Genomic DNA, 23,809 nt, shown 5'->3' with positions numbered 1-23,809 from the left:
GAAGCCCTTACTTGACAAACGGCAAGTGTAGCCCCCAGAATAGTGGCAAATGGGTACTGTATGCTGCAGGCAGTGTCCATCTCTACAGGATATATGCTGTACTTAAGAAAACTTTAAACTGCTTTTACATGGTATTTTAAAATCATTATAGACAATGAATATAATCGAATAGGCTTGGAATGATAATCCGTCTGTAATTTGCTTTTTGTCAGAATATTTATTATTCTGATCTTTTTGCTAATATTATAGCCAAATTTATTTTTCCAGTACCAGCTAGCTTGTGTTTATTCTGCATACATCCATTTATTGTCGATATTTTACTTTGACTGAGAAATTACTTATTTCTCAGTCCATAGCACTCACATTTTGAGAAGTCATTTCCATTCTGCACACACAAGGCATGAAAAGCAGACAGACTGCACATATAGATGATAATCACTGGTTTCTAAATACAAAGGGAGTGGGGTGCAAATACCAGTCAGATTTGCCACAGATCTCACTCTCCACTATCCCTTGCATCAGTGACCTTTTCACTCCAGTGCCCACAGCACACTGCTAGACAGATCTGCAACCCATCACATAGCTCACAGCTCAGTATCGATGACACCAGCTGAATGACTGACTGCTCAGGCCTTATACTTGCATGGTTGTCTGGCTCTGTACCCCCACTCATGTGTCTTTGTGTCTCTAGCGATTCAGAGGTTAATCGTTCACTCTCTTTCATGCAGAGCCGGTTACCTCTCTTACACAAAACAGTTTTATATGAATCATATTTAGGTGCCGCTACACAAAGCACTGTGATGCAGAAATATTCTAAAGTGAAGTTTAAATGAACGTCAATAAATCAAATGTGAATCCTAAATCAGTCTGTTAGCACATGTGAAATCCAATTCTTCTATAATCCAATATCCTCCCAAGTGCGTAAATATGCCACTCAGCAGAACTAATTGTCCCCTAAATTAGAAAGATGTCAAATAGCATATTTGAATACAATATTCTTCGTTGCATCTCTGCTCACTTTATAGACAACATCCAGATTTAATGCAACCATTCTCTCTCTCTCTCTCCCTCTCTCTTTCTCTCTCGTGTCAAACGGCAGTGAAAAAAGACATAGGGGTTGATTTACTAAAACTGGAGAGTGCAAAGTCTGGTGCGGCTGTGCAAAGAAACCAATCTCCTTCCAGGTTTTTGTGTCAAAGCCTAATTGAACAAGCTGAAGTTAGAAGCTGATTGCCTACCATGCATAGCTGAACCAGATTGTGCACTCTCCAGTGCAGAGTTTTAGTAAATCAACCCCTAATAATGTAGCATGCCAACCACAATACTGATGTGCACTTGTGAAGATACACTTGCATGTAAATAAGTGCAACCCATAAAATATTGTATTCCAAATCATGTTCAATTGTGACAGATCCTCTTCATGCTGTACCCTCAGTCTGGAATGCTCACTCACCAGATACAAAATCTTCCAGAGTCTCTGGATCACTCTAATATGGAAAAATGGAAAATACCACTCCACTTCTCCTCACACCAACAATCCAGCCTCAGACCATTTAGAAGAAAAAATGCCTCAGTGCAGTAATTATTATTAATTTTTGTTTCAAATAACACTAGACCTAGTAATCCACTCACATTTAAAAAATACCAAACGGTACTAGCAAAAGCAGCCTGTATTTTCAATTGGAGCACTGCCACTCTGCTCTCACCTGGAGTCAGTGTGTGTGTTCCAGCAAACCGGTAATGTCAGCTCAGGCATGTCGTCAAAAAGTAACCGGAATGGACAGCCGTTCCAAAGTTTAAATGTAAACTGAAACATAGTCTAACTTTATAATAAGAGTTCTTGAACAGGGAAATTGAAGGCAAATAAAAAGCTTTATTGTGGTAAATGTGAGACAGCGCTCAATATTGTGAATCAAATTTGAATATGCAAATAAATTAGTGAATACATTTAAATACACAAATCACAAAAAACACAATCAGTGAAAAGAAGGGGGATTTTATCCCCAAAGTGCCCAAATATTAAAGTGAGTGGGCATATATTGGCAGTCTTTGTAATTCCAAAGTGCAGGTGCAAAAATGTGCAGCAAAAACAATTATGTGCTCATTCTTAAAGTGCTTCATGTGCAGCAGAATTGCATTTCTTCATGCAAATGGGGAATCCTTCACCTGATGCTCAGCCCACTTACCAGACGACCCCTTGGGGTCGAACGTAGGTAAATGGAATCTCTTACTCCTAGTGTTTCCTATCTCCCCGCTGGAAAATATCCAGGATCTCCTACGGCTGGTTACAAGGGCTGGCTCTGGGTCCCAATCTCTGTCCCGTTCAAGCGTAGGGCGGTATTAGCATGACATAAAAGATGCAAAAAATCTCATGGTGTAGTATGCATAAATTCCGGTTTAATAAAAGAAAGTAGTCGCTTACAATTTGAGTTTCAAAGAATCAGCTGAAAAACAGCGCCGCGGCCGGTTTGCGTTCCGGCTTTGTTCCAGAACCAGGAAGTGACGTAGGGCGTAGCACGGGAACCGACGCGTTTCGTCATCAAGCGTATGACGTCATCAAAAGCTTTATTGCTAACATTATTAAAATCCCTGTTAATGTTAAAGTACCAAAAGTGTTAAAGGACAACTGTACGTTTTTACTTTTTTTTTTTTCTTAGATGCAAGTTGTATTTATTTTTACTCTTATTTTACTCGATTTACGTATTTTTAAACTTCATAGGTATAATATGTGTGTGCTTGTGTAGAAGTGAATATTTTTCTTTTGAAATAAGGAAAATCTGAATATTTTTGAGAAACCTAAGGCTTTGCTTTGCAGATAATATAAGGTATATTTATTTCAAATAAAAATTCCCAGAATATTTTTCACTGAAGAATAAACTTTTCTTGACAGACATCTGATAAAAATTGGAATCCCTGTCTTCATGATGAATCTGCCAAGCTCTTTTACAAGGTAATTAAACTGTTAGGCATGTCCATTATTGTCATGTTTCTTATTTAAATTATATTGTAATGGTTGATATATTGTCAGGTGTGTAGTCATTTTGAGCCGTCCCGGATGAGACCGGTATCAAGACTGCAATTTCTGATATCTCCTTCTGAAAATGCTTGTTTCTTGGCTGTTATGCTTATTTTTTAACAATGTGAACCGACCTGGATTAGTTATAAAGTTGTTGACTTTTGTCTGACCTTCCTTTGCGTCATGCTTGCACAGAGTCAGTGGGTTATATGTATTATAGCTGGACATCGCTAGGCAAAAAGCACTTTCAGCATTGGCTAGCTATATTTCTCATGCCAGTGTCCTATCCCTAATGAGTCTCCAGCTATGCGTTTTTTAGGACATTGTAGACCCAGCCATCAGTAAGAGTATTGACAGCAGCTTTTTGGCATTAGGGGTGGTTGTTATCCCATGCAGAGATCCTGTCTGCAGATGGTTTCCTTTTCCAGATAAAAAAAATAACCATGGTGAAAGTGGCGTATTAGATTGAACTGGGTTTGAGCAGTTTCAGAAGTTCTTGATAAGATGGACCAGAGATTCCTTAGAGATGTTGCATTTGAATGAATGGTATTCATTGAAACCCACAACGGAATTCTTAAAACCCTGATTGAAGAAATCCGATTTTAGCTTTTTAAGTTCACTTCTGTGATCACAATAAAATGTTAATTTTGGGACTAGACTCCAATTGCCATTTGCTTATTACCTAGTTGAAGTCACTGGGCATTTTAAACACTCCCCAAAAAAGTAATCAAAGTATACAGGTTGTGTGTAGTACATCCAGTGCGTCTTCTCCCCCCCACTTGCCGGATATTCTCTATTCTTAAAATGAAGCTGGTAGTTGCCATGTGAATACAGCAGCTCCAGGAGCTGCTGTAAAAGAAAAAAAAAATCCTGACTCGAATGCGAAATAGAGATACAAAGTAACATTATTAATTTTGTATCTGCTCGGTTTCAATCATTTTCATATCAAAGGGCAAGCTTCATCTGCAGACGCTGTCAAAGCAACCTGACAAGTGTACATTTTTTTTTTTTCAGAAAATGTCTATTGACCCCTTATTAACCCTTACTTTACCCTAATTGGCTTTAAATAAATCCTTCTTTTCCCTGATCTCTTTATTGTTTTTTTTATTATTTATTAATGACTAATATTTAAACTTCTTTTTTTTTTTTTTTTTTTTCATTTGGTAATTTTTTGTGTCAAATTTTAAAAGGCCCAACATTAAGGAAAAGAAAGCACTTTATTTCATTTGTAAATAAAGTTTGCAATGCTTTGTATCAGAATCATACATTTAGTGTCATGGATAAATTATTTAAACTTATATAATGTATGTTTCATTTTATTTTTTAATCTAAGGATTGCATAAAAAAAAACATTTTTTGCAAGACAGTGTTGCAAAAATAAAGCTTTTGTCTGTCCCTAATAAAACAGTATGGGGCATATATATATATATATATATATATATATATATATATATATATATATATATATATATATATATATATATATATATATATATATATATATAACTTTCCAAATGTATAAACATTCGAACAAGTGTAATGAATAACACCTGTCATTTTGTAATATGTGCTTTATAGTTTGATGTTGCCATTTGGTCCTACGAGAAGAATAGTTATAAGAGCATTCAACCACGAGTTTAACATTCACCACAGTAGAGAAAATGGCCTTATACTGTAGGCTAAAAACATTCGACCACAAAGGGAAAGAGTATGAGGGAGACCTCTGCATTGTTTCCAGTCTATGGAGAACCTTGTGTGAACAGTCAAACAAATTGGTGTTCAGCCAAACATTTCTTCAGCTGCAGTGTGAGCAAAACCTTTAGCAGTGGTGTTATTACCACTGCTAAATTTGACAGCTTCCTCATGGTGGTTAGGGATCTGACACTCACCCCTGTGTCCTATCTAACATTGACTCTTCCTTACCCACATGTTTATCCATCAACCACAATTCCCAATTGAGAGTGTAATAGCAGGGATATTTTAAACAAATAAAAAAAAAAAAAACAAAAAAAAAAAATGGTATGTAGATAAAATTCATATCGGCTATTTTATGTCTAGTACAGATTTTAAGGGAGACTCCATGGGGAAAAAAATGCCACCACATTACATAACAAAGCCTTTGAGTCTGGTATGCATTTTAAGGTGTTTCAAGGTTTAATGCATTACCTGCATTTAGATAAAAAAAAGCTTTCACTAAATGTTTACTTTCTTCTTTCAGCTTTGTGCCCGTCTTCAGCAGCACTGCTCTTTCCCTGTGGTTTCACAGAACAGGTGGACAGCAGTGGGAGAATTGGCTCCCGCTGCTGTCAATCAAGTCCAGTGAGGAGGGGGCGGGGGCAGGGCCGAGTCACACTGTGTGTGTCTGTGGGCGCTGGCGGGGGACCCCAGAAGAGAAGGTTTCAGGCCACTCTGTGCAATACCAGTGCACATGGCAGATTAGGTTAAAAAAAAAAAAAAGCAAGCTTTAAAATTACTTTAAGGGAGAACCTCACGAAAAGTTCCCCCCTCAAATATAATATACCAGGACCTTTCTGAGCATGCACCTGGGTGGCTATATCAGACCACATTACCCTCTACAAATGAACTAGATCCAGAATTGATTTAACACGTCTCTGCTGGGACCAATAAAAATGTCATATAGAAGTTGTAGGTTTTTCTAAGGGAGTGATTTATTGCAATTATAGCGAAGTCAGTGCTAAAAATCTGAAAGAAAATAATGTAACTAAAAACCTAAAATAAATTCCCAGAATTTTGTAAATATCTAACCTTTGTCTTAAAGTTTTTCCGTGTTGTAGTGCAAGGAGTGAGACTTGCCTCTAAAGCAAATGGCATCTAACCAGACCAACAGACCTCAGGGAGTGGGATGCACATATGTGAGAGTAATCCAAAAAACTGTAATGCTGTGCTAGGAGAAAGACTCCACCAAAATGTGAATTAATCCAGCACCTAGAATTAATGGCCACTCACCACATGGCAAGACTCCAGATTGTTAGGCTCTATGCACATTGGTCTTAAAAAAAAAAAAGAAACTCCATATAGAGCGTTTTTGTACACCGTTTAGGAGAGTTTAACGTTTTTTTGTTTTTTTTGCCAGAAAGCTTGAATCAAAAATGCAATCCATAAGGGGTTTTTTTTCCTGCCTATAAACGCTGTGCTTAAAATATGCCTCTCGTTGTCCTAACATACAATTGAGCTGCTTCTACAAGCAAAACACAAAACTCCTGTAGAAGCAGTTATTTTTGAGCCAGTGTGCATAAACCCTTAGAGGTAATATAAGCCTGTATCTGATAAATCCAGGTTGTCCAAAAAATGTGAAATGCCAATCAAAAGATGTTATTCATTTTACTCCCCACTTGGATTAAAATGGTAATGGATAATCCTCAGTTGTTTATTAAAACTTTTAAAATGCCAGCTTGATATAAAACGAAACATTTCAACTCACATGAATGTATTGCAATCGATATGGCAGTGAGTACACTATAATATATATATGTTACTTTGCATTGTGTTTAATTTGAATTGTGCTTGAGGATTGATAATCCTTCTTTTTCTTTTTCCTTCAAATATTTAATTCTAGATTGTGCGTCTTGACAATCTGTTTGCCTATTGGAATGTGAAATCGGAGATGTATTACCATCGAAGTTACAATGAAGCTTTGGTATGGTATTATTTGATTTTTCTTTTGGTCCTTCTAACATTTCTGTTGAAATTGGTGTGATAATTGCAAAAAGGATATGGTAAACATCTAAGAAAAAATGGGGTCTATACTCTTCAACCACACAGCCTGGTTTATAAACAGCTCAAGAGGCATAAACAGACATCAGTGTGAAGACCAAAGTGGTTGGAAAGGCATACTTTTTTTTGCAAAAAAAAAAAAAGTTTGGTTTTGCACGGTGCAGCTCCGACTAACCCCTTGTTGGCAATGGAACCTCTGTATCACCACCTGACCCACTGCTGGAAGCTGCAGGGCCCTCTGGGTCTCAGTCTGCCCTGGCGGCCATAACGGCAGCCCTGCAGTCAGTCACTTGTATCCAATGTAGATGTGGCCCTGCAAAGGAGGCCTAGCAAGAAGTGCCCCCCCCGCCTTTACCTATATCTTCTGCCTCCCCAGTCTGGGGTGGATTTGGTCGCCGTGGGCAAGAGTAAGCCCACTGGGTCTGCGTCCACGCACGCTGAGTGCTCTAATGGTGAGGACGACGACTCCTCTTCCGCAGCCGCGCATGTGAAAACGCTGGTGGATTGTGTCAGTGCGGGAAACTTTAAAGTTGGAGGACTCGGCTGATGCTGAGTCGGCGACGCCAGTGCAGTTTGGCACCCGCAATTCTTCCAAGGTAATAACACAAACACAGCAACACTGGCCGAATTCGGTGGATCAGCACTCACTGGTACGGCTGGTAGCAGACGTCCCTTGGAAACTTCCTTACAGGGAAAATCTTCTGTCTCGGGGACCAATCTTCCATCCTGCTTTACAGTCGCTGGCTTTAATGGCTTGGCTATTGAAAGCCAGGTGCTGAAGGACAGGGGGCTGTCTGAGTCTGTGATTCCAATGTTATTAAAAGCTAGAAAATCTACTTCCAGTAAGGTTTATCGTAGAGTTTGGAAGGTGTACCTTACTTGGTGTGAGTCTCGGGGGTTTTCTCCCTAGTCCTTTTCTGTGTCTCACCTGTTGGAGTTTCTACGACGGGGTGTAGATCAACGTTTGGCTCTGGACACCATCAAGTGCCAGATTTCTGCTTTGACTATACTTTTCCAAAGGCTGTTGGCGGCGAAGTCCTTGGTTTACAATTTTGTGCAGGGAGTTCGCCATATGGCTACTCCGGTGCGATCCCTGATGCCTCCGTGGGATCTCAATTTGGTACTGACGGTGCTTCAAGAGCCTCCCTTTGAAAATATTCGAGAACTTCCTCTGCTCACTCTGTCGCAGAAAGTGGCCTTTTTAGTCGCTATTACTTCTGCACGTAGGGTGTTGGAGTTGGCTGCGTTGTCCTGTTGGTCGCCTTACCTGGTGATTCATAGGGACAAAGTGGTGTTGCAACCCTGTCAGGCATTTCTTCCTAAAGGTTGTCTCAGGGTTTCATTTGAATGAAGATATTGTGTTACCGTCCTTATGTCCTAAACTGAAACATCCTAAAGAAATTGCTTTACATTCCTTTGAATGTGGTTAGAGCGATTTGGGTTTACCTGACGGTGACTGAGCCGATTTGTAAATCCTAATCTTTTGTTTTCACGGATGGACCTCATAAGGGGCAGGCCGCATTTCCAATGGATTAGGCAGACGGTGGTGCAGGCTTATTCTATTAAGGGTCAGGTTCCTCCTTTCCCTGTTAAGGCGCATTCTACGAGGGCGCTTAGTGCCTCCTGGGCCTTCCGTCATCAGGCGTCAGTGGTTCAGGTGTGGTCGTCTGTACACACATTCACAAATTTTTAGGTGGATGTGCTTGCATCTTCAGATGTGGCGTTTGGCCTCAAAGTTTTGCAGACTGCGGTTGCAGAGATTTCCGCTTCTTGAGGGTGAAATTTTTTCCTGGTGTTGAGCTCCAGTTGTTCCTGGTTGAGCTCCTGTTTTTACCTGGTTGGCTATGTTTAGCCCTTCAGCCCCCTTATCTGAGTCCTAACTTAATCCAGCGCTGTGCTTTGAGTGCTGCAGCGCTGCTTTCTCTTCCTCTCCTCACAGGACTGAGAGCAGTGGGAACAACTGGATCCTATTGCTGTCAATCAAATCCTGTGAGCAGGGAGTGGGGGGGTCGAGAGACACGCTGTTTGTGTCTATGGATGCACACAGCCCAGCTTGGAAATAAGCCCGCAGGTGTGCCACCATAGGAAGAGTCTTTATATGGTGGCACACTAAGGAGCCAAGGGCGCCGGCAGGGGACCCCAGTAAAGGAGGTTCGGAGCGGCTCTGTGCAAAACTATTGCACAGAGCAGGTTAAGTATATTAGAAAAATATTCTAAAGGTTATTTAGAAAAATAAAAAGTAAGCTTTTACAGTCATTTTAATGCATTGTGCAATTTACACTAAGCACTTTTCTCACCTAGACCTTTTGAGTGAACACATCAAGGTTTTCACATTCATGTCTGACTCTTGAGCTAGTAATAAGCCTGTAATAGAGTAGATTAGCAGTGTGGATCCTGTTTTTCTTGGGTATTTATTATATGCAGTGGGTTCAGGAGCTGTGTTGTGCAACTGCTAAGGTGGCAGGTTCATGCTGCTCTCCCTTGTGTGGCATTAGTGATTCTATTGTATGACAAGGTTATGGTAACTTATCATGCTTTGCTGCTGTCATCTAGTTGGATGTTAAGTTAAAAAAATATATAAAACAATATTCTTGAGCTATCGGATTCTAGAAATTATTGCACGAATTTGAAATATAACTTTAAATGCAATGTAGGAAGATTGAAATGGAAACTAGTGATTTTAGCTTTGCTGAAAAAAGATACTTAGTTTAGCAGGAATGTACAATATAAGTTGTGCTGCTGTAGAATAAACAAAGAACCCAACAGGGTAAAGTGAAACTATAATTAGGGCTTAGTTGTTACCAATGTTAACAATGTTGATGGGCTAGAAAGGGAAGTGCTGAAATAGTTACCTCTTATGGAGAAAATGTTTTAAGCTCATATTAGTGTCTCCATACTTGGTTATGTGATAAGCCAGTCTAACCTCTGATCTTATCCAAATAAGATGGTTAACAACTCAGATTCATTTTCACTATAGATTTTAAGGTTCAGAAAATGGATCTATATTCTCTCCTAATTGTATCATCTTGAGCTGCTTCTACTCTATGCATGTTGCTGTTTTATGGGTACCTGTCTGTAATTTTAATGGAAGGAGACAATGAGAAAGTCAAAACATAATCTGCCCTAATTCCTTCTAGATATGTATATAACAATATGTGCCGATAGGTTTTGGACATTTCACTCAGTTTGATGCTTCTGAGATCATTCCAAAAATTCTTGGTGCATTTGAACTTGCAGTTGACCTGCTTTTAAGCAGATCATGCAGCCTGATAGACTTGTATGGGAATGCAAAACCCATTTGAAGAGAACAAAAGCCTGTCAACGCAGGCCGCTATTATTGTATCATGTCCTCGTCATTGTTAATTATTTTTCATGTTCTGTTGTGCTTGAGCTCTGACTGACTTTTTTGGCTTAGTGTTTGTTTTTTTTCTCCCCCTCAAGAATGTTTTCAAGCATTAAATTGAATCTTTTTCATTATATAAAGCTACATAAAGTTTCTATAATGCAGCATGTTTTTTTTTTTTTTTTTTTTTTTTTACATGCATTTTATTGATATATAGTTTTCTAGAGAATGTACAATAGATGGTAATGTTGTTTAAAGTAACAACTCAAACTTAAGCTTCCTTTTCACTTTCAGGGTGTTTTGAAATACGGAGTTGCTTCCAACAACATGATCCCAGACGGTTATGATTTTGGTATGCTATTTTTTTTTCTTTATTTAAATTCTTTATTTAATTAACTGCAAAGGTATGGCAGTCCAAAACATTTGTACAGATACAAAAAGATACAATCAAAAGAAAAAAAAAAAAAAACCACATATGTGAGTACAATTAGCGGTTGTACATGAGGAAGCAACAGAGCTGAGGTATTAACCTGTCATGAACCACATATTCTAGATGTAATACATTTTGAGATGTATATAGCCAATGGTTTGTAGGGGGTAGAGGGGGGGATCACTCAGACACAGAGTGGAAATACTTTCAAGGAGGGGGTGGGAAGTGGGGTGATGGAGAAGATAGGAGAGGAAGGGGGAGCATGCTGGAGAGTGGGGCAGTGGGGGAGAGGGGTGAGGGAAAGGGAAAAAAATAAATACATTGGAGGGGGAAGTGAAGGGAAGAAGCACTTGGGTTGTGAGAGGTGTGCACTATCTCTCCCAATGGACAAGGTGTTTTGTATTCAGTCGCCAGGGAACTCTCCTTGTAGAGTTTTTCCTTCATCCAAGTAAATTAACATGTTCCAACAAGACCAGGTTTTAGTAAACTGCTCTTTTCTTTTGTGATGTCAGAACCAGGTCTTCTAAGGTATTAATATTCCTGACTTTTTTGAGCCACATGGCGATAGGTTCAGTGCTTTTCCATGAAAGGCTGACGCAGGCCTTGGCAGCATTAAGTAGATGGCATATGACCGAATTCTTGTATTGTGTAAGTGGGATTTGCATAGCAAGAAGAAGGCCGGGTCCTCCGGGATTGAGAAATCCGTAAACTTCTGGGTGATCTGTCTTACCTCTTTCCATTATTGTTGGAGTTTGGGGCAGCTCCAGAAAATATGGAATGTATGCTCCCCGGCTCCTCCTGGTATCTCCAACAACGGTCTGAGGCCTCTGGAAAGTATTTGCACAGGGCCGTCAGAGTGTAATACCAGTGTGTCAACAGTTTGTAGTTTGTTTCTTGTATACGGGTGCAAATGGATGACTTTAAAGTGAGGTGGATGATATTTTGCCGTTGGGCGGGCGTGAAGGTTCTGGCGAGTACCCTCTCCCATTTAGTAATACCCAGTATTGTATAATTGCCCGACGGGATAATGAGTAGGAAAATCATCTTGGAAAGGGTGCAGGGAAGGAGGCCATTGTTCGTGCAGTATTCTTCAAATAACATCAGCTGGCGTCAAAAAGGGGGTGTAGGGCCCATGGAGTTAAGGTAATGTCGGAGTTAGAGTACCTGCCATGGGGTCAGTTTGGGTAATGCCCATGAGGGTCAGTCAGAGTGTGATTCGAGGGCTAGGACTTCGACTCTAAGAAGTGGTAGGCCTGGAAGCAGCCCTGCTCTATTAGAGTGTGGAATGTTCCAATCTCACCAGAGGGAAGTCGGGGTTCCAAAATGGGGAAAAGCAGGGAGCAAGGGAAGGAGCGCTCAGGGTTGCGACTTATCTTGCAGCAAATGCGGAGGGTAGAGCCTATGAAGGGGTGTGACTTGATAGTGGTCGGGAGGGCTTTGTAGCACCAAGGTTCTCTAGTCAGGGGCACTGGGCTACTACACTGTTCTAAAGCCATCCATAGTTTAAGTTGTCCTTGTCTGCACCAGTCGACTAGTCTGCCCATATGGGCTGTGTGGTAGTATTTAAGAGTGTCTGGGATGGCTACGCCACCATATGATTTAGGTAAAGTCCAAAGACGTCTACAGAGCCTGGGGCGTCTACCGGCCCATATGAACCTGGTAAAGAGTGCATTGGCTTGTCTGAAGGAGAACAAGGGGATGGAAACTGGCAACGTTTCAAAGAGATAAAGGAACTCAAACACTCATCCTAATGATATTGCAATGGCCAAACTAGGAATGCAGACCCAAAGTCCATCCATCTAGAAGGGCTTGCACTTTGCTTGGTAGGGGTGGAAAGTTTAAACTAAAGACCTCAATGGGATTAGAGTTCCCAGATACTTAAATGCTGGGGACGTCCATTTAAAGCAGGGATCCTCAAACTACGGCCCTCCAGCTGTTGCGGAACTACATATCCCATGAGGCATTGTAAAACTCTGACATTCACAGACATGATTAGGCATGATGGAATTGTAGTTCCTGAACAGCTGGAGGGCCATAGTTTGAAGACCGTTGATTTAAAGGAATTGGGATAATGAGGGGATAGCCACTCCTATGGTCTCGTATTTGGAGACTTTTATTTTTAGGTTGGAGACTGCGCCATATCATTCGAACTCTTTTAAGAGATATGGTAATGAAATGTGTGGGTTCGTTAGGGAAAAGAGAAGTTCATCAGCGTATGCAGACAATTTTTGGGTGTGTTCCCCCACTTAAATGCCAGAGATATCAGGGTTTGCACGAATGTTGTTCAGAAGGGGCTCTAGGGACAGCGCGAAAAGTAGAGGGGACAAGGAACATCCCTAGTGGATACCATTTGAAATGTCGAACGGTTCTGAAAAAACTCTATTGGCCTTCACTGAGGCCTGTGAAGTTGAATAGATACTTAGTATCCATCGGAGCATCCTTGAACCAAGACCCATGTCGCGCAGGACCACAAACACGAAGTCCCAATTGACCCTATCAAAGGCCTTTTCTGCATCGGTGCTTAAGAAGACACAGGGGGAACGCCTATGCTTGGCCAGATGGACTAAGTTGAGGACTTTAACGGTATTATCCCTTGCCTCCCTAGATGGAATGAAGCCCACTTGATCTAAATGGAGCATTCTGGGAAGCAAAGGCTGTAGTTTGGTGGCTATTAGTTTGGTAAAAAGCTTTAAATCTGCGTTAAGCAGGGAGATCAGTCTATAACTGCCACAAGTGGATGGGTCTTTACCCTCTTTCGGAATTACTTCGATGTGGGCCAGCAAGGTTTCTGTGTTGGAGGAGGACTGTCCCAGACCGTTGAATAGTTTAAGCATGTAAGGGCATAGTAAGGGTTGAAGGGTTTTGTAATACTAAATGGTGAAGCTCTCCAGGCCAGGAGCTTTTCCCGATTTGGTGGATTTAATCGCTGTCTGCAGTTCCTTCATGGAAAAGGGGGGTCTTGGATCTGTCTTTCGGGTGAAATAAGACGCGTGAGATGTGTGGAGGAGAGATAGGCGTCTATAGTTGGGGCCGGGGAGATATTATAAAGGGACGAATAATAGTCCCTAAACATACGTGAGATATCTTTCGGCAAAAATTGTTTGCGTTTGTTCGTTTCTTGTAATGTGGGGGATGTAAGAGGTGGCCCGATGTTCCTTGATAGTCCTTGCTAGTACCTTACCACACTTATCTCCCTACTCATATATTAATTTCCGGCACGATTGTAGAGCGGCTTTCGCCTTGAACCGCAAGAGGTCAGAGACCTGTCTCCTAAGTTGCGCCAGGTCACGACCAAGAGAGGCATCAGTAGAGCGCTTGTGGTGTTCTAAACCACGTATGTCGCAAAGTAGCTTAGAGAGTTGTGCTTCTTTCTCTCTCAATACGGGAGCCATGTTTGATTAGTACCCAGGGAATGACTGCTTTGTGGACCTCCCAGATGATTCCGGATCGCTGTCGGATTTCGTTTATGCGAAAGAAGTCTGATTACCATGGTGACATCCTCCAGTACCTCAGAAAACTGTAGCAGACTTTTGAGACAACACCTCCACTCGGAAGCGTGGGCTGAGCTCCCTAAAGACAATCTCAGTGTGACAGGAGCATGGTCAGACCAGGTAATCTGCCTGATGGAGATGTCAAGGACGGAAGTAAGGAGCCGATGGGGGACCAAAAAGGGATCGATCGATGCGGGAGTACAGTTGGTGAGGGTTTGAGAGAAAAAGGTGTAGACTTTCACCAGCATGGAAGATGCGCCAGGCATCGACCAGTTGTAGGTTATGTAACAGATGCGTTATGCATTTTCTAGAGCCAAGAGGGACAGAGGAAGACCCAGAGGAGGTGTCAAAGATAGGGTCAAGAGGTACATTGCAATCTCATCCGAATATCAGACTGCCCTCTGCAAATTCTATTAGTTTGGAGAGAGTTTTACGTAGAAAATAATCTTGGTGAGCATTCAGTATATTTACGGTAGCCAACGTGACTCTAGTGCTGCCAGTGTGGCCCTTCAGAAACTAGTACCTGCCTCCTGGGTCCGAGCACTTGTCTGACAGAGACCAGGGTATTTTATTAGAGAGCCGTATAGAAACCCCTTTGGATTTAGCTTCTTGATTGGAAGCATGATATGCAGATGGGAAGAATCTATTCTGCAGAAGAGGTAGACCCCCTGTTTTAAAGTGAGTTTCTTGAACAAATGCTATATCTGTGCGTAAGGTCATTTAGGAGCATCTTCCATTTTTCTGGTACATTGGGGCCCTTGGCATTCAAGGAGGTGATAGTCACAGCATCCATAGCACCCAGTGGAGAGGAAAAAAAGAAAAAAAAAAAGGTTAGGGGGGGGGGGGGGGGAAGGTATGCTATTTCTACGTAGCTATTCCTTTTGGATAGGTACATGCACAGTGTTATGCCCAAGGCTTTATATATTAGTCAGCAGGATTTTGTTGCAATGCATGCATTCATTTTGCTGCCAATTTATTCCTCGCCCTTGCACACCTGATTTTATTGCATTTAGTTCTGCAGACTATAGAACAATAACAGTTTGAAAGAATACATCTTGATTGAGCATTTGTAGAAAAAAAGGGTCCTTTACTTATTCTATTATATTTTTCATCAGTAATCAATGTCTTCTGTGTGTATTGGTTTGAGTCTTGAAGTTTTGCAATGTATCAATGCTAGGCAAAGTGTCAGAAACCTTCTTGCACACCACTGCTTGGCAGTTCAGTTCATTGTAATTTCAAATAAAAAAGAAACCAGCAGAGCACTATTGAGAATTCTGATTTGATGTTTAATTTAACAATGTACGTTACTGTTTTCTTTTTTTTTATTACAAGTTGGCTACTATATCTTTCTTTATTTTTTTTCTAGTTTTCCGTCCAATCTCAGGGAGAGCAAAACTCCGTATGAATCCACGTTCAGAGTTTGACTTCTCTTCACCGAAAATGGATCTTGATGTCAATCTTCAGGACATAGCAGTTGAATTTAATAAACCTCAGGTAAGAATTAAGGGTACGTTCCACCATCCGCATGCTAAAGCAATCCCTTTTAGCATGTGGCTAGTGTCCACTATGTGGCAGTGGTGACGAGTGGTGCTTTGCGTGTTACAACAGAAGGCACGGTTTGCTTTTTTTTTTTTTTTTTTTTTACTTAAAGGAGTTGTAAAGGCAGGAAAGTTTTTTTTTCTTTTTTTTTTCCCCCTAATGCATTCTATGCATTAAGATAAAAAGCCTTCTGTGTGTGTAGCAGCCTCCCCAGCACCAGCACCCCGTAATACTTACCTGTGCGCCCCCCCCCCCTCTGTCCAGCAATGTCCAGGAGTCCCTTGGCCGTACGGGACTCTCCCTCTTGATTGGCTAAGATATACCTGCAGCCCAATTGGCGCCCGTGGCTGTCAATCGAAGTCAGTGAGCAAATCAGGAGAGCGTGAGGGGAGGCCGAACAGCAGCTCCATGTCTGAATGGACACACGGAGCTGCAGCTCAGCTCGGAGGCCCCCATAGCAAGCTGCTTGCTGTGGGGGCACTCGATAGGAGGGAGAGGCTAGGAGGGACCCAAGAAGAGGAGGATCCAGGCTGGCCTGTGCAAAACCAACTGCACAGAGGAGGTAAGTATAAAATGTTTGTAAAGTCTTCTTTTAAAAAAAACAAAAAAAACACTTTGTTGAAGTGTACAAAATGTACAGTCCATTACAGTCTCTGCATAGCAGTGTGGTGCCATTCAAAGCACCACAGAAAAGGCAGCATGTCTGCATTTGAATCACTGCACATCATACTAGGATTGTGGTGGGAACTGGGGCACATAGAAAACAATCATTTTCTAGGTACCAACGCATCGATCTGCATTGATTCATTGCAGAAAAACACAGGTCACCACAGTATATGTGAATGAGCCCTAAAATTGTGTGTCTGTTGACAATAAAAGGCTATAAAGATGGAAGCCATATCATATACTTATATCCTATACATATAAAATATGTTTACCTAAAATTAATAGTCTAGTTTTCGATGGACTGAACGCTTATTATAACTTGACGTGTTGCAAATTACTAGTTCTATTTAGCACTTATCCTGTTACAAAGGTATCGCTGTCTTTTTGCAAAGTTCTAGGATTCTTAGATTGCTCTGCTATTGTTACACCCTAGCTTTCTTCTAAACAGAGGGTAATTGAGGCTGTGGAATACTTACTTTTCTTAAGAAGAGTGCACTCCATGCACCATCTGGTGAGGGATTGGTCACATAATCTTTGATAAAGTGGAGGACCACTGTTAAGGTGCAGCTGCTACAATGCTGGATCTGCATAGATGTCATTAAACCAAGCCCTATCTGGTAGCCATCAGTATTTGAAACACTAGAATAATTTATTTTTTTGAAGAGCTATGCAAAAAACAATATTCATTAATACATTTTGTTCTATTTTGCAGTACCATAGTGTCATGGAGCTTCTTGAATCTATTGACATGATGTCCAGGAATCTTCCATACAGAAAATATAGACCAGATGTTCCTGTTCATAATAACGCTAGCAAATGGTATGTTAAATCTGCCCTGATAAATATCTTGTTATAACTGTACAGTTCCTTTCACACATGATATTAAAGAGGAAGTAAACTTGGCTATGAAAATCAAACTTTTAACATGTATTAAACAGATATGCAATATAATTACATTACACATAAAGTATAAGCATCATACCCGTTTAAAAGTACCTTTATTTCAAATGTAATGTATCTCCTACTTCCTGTACTCGGCCGCGCCATGTCTACTCCTGTTTAATGCTACCCCGCTGCCGTCATTTCCGCCCTTACTGCATTACAATGCAGTCTCTGTATGAAAGACTGGCTCTCACTGTCTAGGAATGCTGCCGTTCTCACTTACTCCCCCTCCCCCTGTGTAACTTCTCATTGGCACTCCCACTGTGAGAGAGATAAGATAGCTGGGGAGAAAGGCATGAAAGGGAGCATCGCGAGACTAGCTGTGCCATTCTCACTTACTCCCCCTCCCCTTGTGTAACTTCTCATGGTCACTCCCCCTGTGAGAGAGATACGAAAGCTGGGGAGAAAAGCATGACAGGGAGAATCGCGAGACTTTAGCTGTGCCGTTTTCAGAGCTACAGGAAGAACTCAGAGGTCGTTTTCTTAATGAAACGGCACGCAGACTGTGCCGTTTATTGGATAACAGACTGGGCATGCGTCGATGACGTCATGAAATATTACAGGAAGGATTACTGGAAGAATATACAAGTAAGAAATCTTTTACATCCACCTATCGATTGCTGTGTTTATGCTGATTACAATGAGCTGAAGTGAAAATTGTGAGTTTACAACCTCTTTAAGCTAACAATTCCTTAACAATAATGCATCATAGGTAGTAGCAGTGTGATGTTATCGCTGCATTGTGGTTTGGTTCAGCAAATCTCCAAAAGGCATCAAATTACAGATTAGACATTCTTATAATCTGTCAACAAAAGTTAGATTTTATTTCCCTCATTGACACTTTCAAAATTACAGAAAACAAAAAAATGGCGTCTGCAAAAGTTTGGGTACCCTGCAGAATTTATAGCATGCACTGCCCCCTTTGCAAGGCTGAGACCTGCCGGTGTCGTGGATTGTTCTCAATCATTGTCTGGGAAGACCAGGTAATGTCAATCTCAAAGGTTTTTAAATGCCTAGACTCATCTGACCTTGCCCCAACAATCAGCACCATGGGATCTTCTAAGCAGTTGTCTAGAAGACTGAAACTGAAAATAGTTGACGCTCACAAAGCTGGAGAAGGCTATAAGAAGATAGCAAAGCGTTTTCAGATGTCAATATCCTCTGTTCGGAATGTAATTAAGAAATGGCAGTCATCAGGAACAGTGGAAGTTAAAGAAGGATCTGGAAGACCAAGAAAAATATCAAACAGAACAGCTCGCAGGATTGTGAGAAAAACAATTCAAAACCCACGTTTGACTGCACGATCCCTTTAGAAAGATCTGGCAGACACTGGAGTTGTGGTACACTATTCCACAATAAAGAGATACTTGTACAAATATGGTCTTCATGGAAGAGTCATCAGAAGAAAACCTCTTCTACGTCCTCACCACAAAAATCAGCGTTTAAACTTTGCAAATGAACATATAGACAAGCCTGATGCATTTTGGAAACAAGTTCTGTGGACCGATGAGGTTAAAATTGAACTTTTTGGCCGGAATGAGAAAAGGTACGTTTGGAGAAGAAGGGGCACAGAATTTAATGAAAAGAACCTCTGTCCAACTGTTAAGCATGGGGGTGGGTCAATCATGCTTTGGGGTTGTATTGCAGCCAGTGGCACAGGGAAAATCTCACGAGTGAGAGTGAAAAAGCTGAAGTTAAAGAGAGGATGGCTTCTACAAATGGATAATGATCCTAAACACACCTTGAAATCCACGGGGGATTACATCAAGAGGCGTAAACTGAAGGTTTTGCCATGGCCTTCACAATCTCCTGACCTCAACATAATTGAAAATCTATGGATAGACCTTAAAAGAGCAGTGCGTGACAGACAGCCCAGAAATCTCAAAGAACTGGAAGACTTTTGTAAGGAAGAATGGGCAAAGATGCCTCAAACAAGAATTGAAAGACTCTTGGCTGGCTACAAAAAGCGTTTTACAAGCTGGGATACTTGCCAAAGGGGGCAGTACAAGATATTAACTCTGCAGGGTGCCCAAACTTTTGCAGACGCCATTTTTTTGTTTTCAATTATTTTGAAAGTGTAAATGATGGAAATAAAATCTAACTTTTGTTGACATAGTATAAGAATGTCTAATCTGTAATTTGATGCCTTTTGGAGATTTTTCCATCTTTCCTTGGCTCCTTTATGCACATTAATACAAATTTTTACCTGGGGTGCCCAAACTTTCGATCCCCACTGTGTATGTGTGTGTGTATATGTATATATGTATATGTGTGTGTATATATATATATATGTATATATATATAATATATTCCTTTCTAGTTAATCATCTGCAGAACTGCTAGAGTATGTTCTACTTATTTTTATATGTAACAGTATAGAAAGTTGCCCTATTGAAGTCGGCTAAAAGAAACTTGCATTCATACGGTATGCAGTTGTCATGTACTCATACTGTACTGTATGTCATGGCTGGACATACACTAGAAAGATTGTTTGACATTTTTCATTTTAGGAACATTTATTTGACTTTTCTTATGGTAGTTGGGGGTCAAATCATTGTTCATTTTCTACCACAGTGATGACAAAATTCGAATAGAGCAAGATGGAACATTTTTCTTGAATGAATGAATTTCTGACAGTGTGTGGTTTTTGGTCAGTAAAGTCCACTTGTTTAAAAAGAGAAGTTTTAAAAGCAAAAAAAATTTTTAAGGCCTTTGAACGACATTTATCAAGTTATCAAATGAACTAAGAATTTTCATACAAATCTTTGTAAGAATGTTTTTAAATGTTTTTAATGTTTTTACAGCTTAAAGTGCTTGTAATGGGTGAAGGTATTTTACTTTTACGCATTCTATGCATGAAGGTAGAAAACCTTCAATGTGCCCCGATCCTCCTCTTCCCGGGTCCCCTGCCCGGGGCTTTTGGCCCTTCTCCCTTGCTGAGTGCCCCCAGAGCAAGCGGTTTACTTGTTCTGTTGCTTTCTGGTGCTTGTTACTTGCACTCAGCATAGGAGAAAGGGCCAGAAGCTCTGGCAAGGGCCCTGAGTACAAGAGGATCGGGGCTGCTCTGTGCAAAACTATGGCAGCTCTGATTGGCCCTGATAGGCGGCTGAAATGGGCCCTAATAGCCGGCTCTGATAGGTGGCTGAAATGGGCCCTAATAGCCGGCTCTGATGGGCCCTGGTTGACAGCACTGATGGGCACTATTGGAGCTGCACTCATTATTAGGACAGTGATTACCAGTGCCCTGATTATCAGTGTAGATGTCCCCTTTCACACCTGCCGGTTACCAGATCTCCTCTGCTCAGGCTGTGACAGTGTGAGGAAAGGAATGCCGATAACCGGCAGGTGTGTTTACATTGTGAGCAGCTGTGATTGGACACAGCTGAGGACGTGGTGAAGTACCGCTATGATTGGCACTTTTACCCTAGTCTGTGAACAGCTGTGTCCATCCCAGAACTGGGCGACCGTGCTGTAGCCATCATTTGGCTATAGCGTGGTCGGCAAGAAGTTATGTTTAATAATTACTTGTGCATAAATAGGTCATGTGAAAAAATAGTAAAAGGTGGTGACTGAACCCACTGACAAGTACCATTGCAAAATAAAAGGACTGTAGACTTTACCAAAGTAAGAATTGTATCATTTTAGCTGTGCATTGTGTGTGATTATTTCATGCCTATATGTAAGATTTGTAAACTAGAGCAATATACCAAGAGCTGTGATGTTTCTGGAGATTTGTCAGTCACTTGTACAGTACTAGGAGACGAGGATATTGTGCGCGGCCAAATTTCTTACAGAAGCTCAGTTTAAGGCTAGGAGTCTTTTTTTTTTTGTATAAAACTTGTACTGATGGAAGTCTATAAAGCTGCCTTGCTAACCTTGCCTTTTGAAATTGTTAGCTACTTTGCTTTCATGCTGCTGGGAGGAGATCAGTAATGGTAGCTTTCATATTCCCTCTGTCCAGGATAAACCACTTGCCGACCAGCCGCTGTAGTTTTACTGCGGAAGGTCAGCCCTGTCCCGCGTAACGACATACCTGTATGTCACTTCGCGGGACCGCTAGTGGGGGTGCACGCACATGCCGATTGGCCACAGGGGGAGCCAGTCAGTGGGTCTGATGCCGCGATGTCTGCCGGGGCAGCCGCCATTGCTCCCCGTGGAGACAGAACGGCGGCCTGCCGTTGTAAACACGGCAGACTGCTGTTCTGTCAGTATTGAACACTGGGATCCTGTGTTCCTCCTATTTAGGGTCTGTGTTAATTCAGCAAATCCACCCCCCTACACAGTTAGAAAGCATTTAACCCTTTGATCACCCCTGCTGGTAACCCCTTCCCTGCCAGTGTCATTATTACAGTACCAGTGCATATTTTTAGCACTAATTACTGTAGTAAAGTCACTGGTCCCCCCCCCCCCCCCAAAAGTGTTAATGTCAGGTGTCCGATCTGTCTGCCGCAATGTTGCAGTCCCACTAAAAATCGCTGATAGCCGCCATTACTAGTAAAATAAATAAATAAATAAAAGTGACATAAATCTTTATGTTAGTTTGTAGACGCAATAACTTTTGCACGAACCAATCAATATAGACTTTTTTTTTTTTTGTTTTTTTTTTTTGTTTTTTACGAAAAATATGTAACAGAATACATATTTGCCTAAAATGATGAAAAAAAATAGATTTTTGTATTATTTTTATTGGGAATGTTGTAAAGCAAAAAGTAAAACAATTTTGTTTTTTTTCAGAATTGTCGCACTTTTTTTGTTTATAATGCAAAAAATAATCGCAGAGGTGATTAAACTCCACCAAAAGAAAGCTCTATTTGTGGGAAAAAAAGGACATCAATTTTATTTGGGTACAGCGTCGATCGACCGTGCAATTGTCAGTTAAAGTAACGCAGTGCCGTATCTCAAAAAATGGCCTGGTCATTAAGGTGGTAAAACCCTCCGGTCCAGAAGTGGGTAAAGGCAGGGTGCGCCCTTGAAGCAGGCCAAAATGTTTTTTCCCTTTTTTTGATACTTTTTTTTTTTTTTTTTTTTTTAAATTAAAACTATATATTTAGCTATTCGTAGGGAGGTGGATAGAGGGTGCTATTTTATACCCCAGCTTAAACAACTGAACTCTGCGAAGGAGACTTTTTTTTTCGATGGCTTGAAATTTTCTGGACCATTTATTATTGCAAACTAATATACCCAGGCCAAATTATCAAAGCCAAGGGAAAGAGAAGTGGCTTGATTGAATTTTAGATATTTAGTACAAGGTATTACAAAGTCTAAATGGTTGTTGTAGGTGAAATTAAAGAGTGTGTATAGTTTTTTTTTTTTTTTTTTATACATTTTCTTTTATTTATTTTTTTATACATTTTCTTTTATTATCAGGTTAAAAAAGTAGTGTTGTGTTTTTTATTTATTTTTTTTTTTAGTAGGTATGAAATATTGGGCATGAATATTTTGTATTCTCATTTTAGCCAACATGTAAAGATTTATGCTGCTTTTCACATATTTCCCAGTTTCTTTTTCTCCTGGTTACAGGACTCAATATACAAGCTAATATTTACACGTGTGAATGACCCATTTGTGTGTGTGTTTGTTTGTATGTATGTATGTATGTGTATATGTATAAAATATATATTTAATTGATTTATCTCAGCATTTAGTGCCTGTAATTGTGCAAGACTAGGGTGACTATAGTATGCAGAATTGTTCATTAGATTTAGTTATTAGTTTAAGGCTGTCTAGTGATGGGGTTTGGTATTAGGGGAATTCGTAAACTTCTATGAGTAAGTTACAATTTTAGGGTATTACTTAAGCATTGAGGGGGTGTTATGGTATTAGTCTAGGTCACAGATATCAAACACAAGGCCCGCGGGCCGAATGCGGCCCACCAGGCCATTTCATGTGGCCCTCACACCTCTCCTGCCACGGCTCCCTCCATGTTGTCTCAGCAGTTGGCAGCAGAGAGGATGACAGAACTCCTCCACCAGATCCTGCACTTCACTGTGCAGCCGCGGAGGCACTGGTCTCTGCCACCCTCCTCTCCATCTCAGGAGTCGGCAGCAGAAAGGAGGACAGAACTTTCTACAGATCCTACTCCTCTGTGTACAGCTGCAGCACCCCTTTGTCTCCGCATCCCCTGGTCTTGACATTCAGCAGATTCTGGCAGTTGACTGCTGCCCTCCTCTTGTCCTCTTCCAGACTCTGCACTTTTTGCTTCCCAGCCCCTTCCCCAACAGAAGCACAAAATAAGAGGGGAGAACTATAATTTAACCACTTCCCGCCCACCCTATAGGCAAATGATGGCGGGAAGGTGGTTACATTATCCTGACCGGACGTCATATGACGGCGGCAGGATAATGCGCCCTAGTGGGCACGAGTAGAGGAGAGCCGATCTGCGGCTGCATATCAGTGCTACCTATCAGTGCCGCATATTAGTGCCACCCCATCAGTGCCTCCTCATCAGTGCCTGTCAGTGCGGCCTCATTAGTGCTCATCAGTGAAGGAAAAAAACTTATCTATTTACAAAATTTTATAACATAAAAAAACATTTTTTTTTTTTTCAAACTTTTAGTTTTTTTTTTATTTGTTTAGCAAAAAAGAAAAAAACCTTGCGGTGATCAAATACCACCAAAAGAAAGCTCTATTTGTGGGGAAAAAAATGA

At 40.9% G+C, this 23,809-nt stretch overlaps 1 protein-coding gene across 1 annotated transcript in view; it reads left to right on the top strand.

Annotated features, from left to right (window-relative positions):
* The window catches only part of VPS13A (vacuolar protein sorting 13 homolog A), a 427,491-nt gene that overhangs the window by 69,214 nt on the left and 334,468 nt on the right, over nt 1–23,809 (top strand). The window contains exons 8-12 of the mRNA XM_082266808.1: nt 2,891–2,950; nt 6,594–6,674; nt 10,389–10,446; nt 15,382–15,509; nt 16,933–17,039. Of these exons, the coding sequence (XP_082122934.1) occupies nt 2,891–2,950; nt 6,594–6,674; nt 10,389–10,446; nt 15,382–15,509; nt 16,933–17,039 (434 nt within the window). The remainder of the gene's footprint in view (nt 1–2,890; nt 2,951–6,593; nt 6,675–10,388; nt 10,447–15,381; nt 15,510–16,932; nt 17,040–23,809) is intronic.

The sequence above is a fragment of the Pelophylax lessonae genome (genome assembly GCF_965119305.1).
Source record: "Pelophylax lessonae genome assembly, chromosome: 1".
NCBI classification, from domain to species: Eukaryota; Metazoa; Chordata; class Amphibia; order Anura; family Ranidae; genus Pelophylax; species Pelophylax lessonae.
This window is presented reverse-complemented; position numbering and strand designations above follow the sequence as displayed.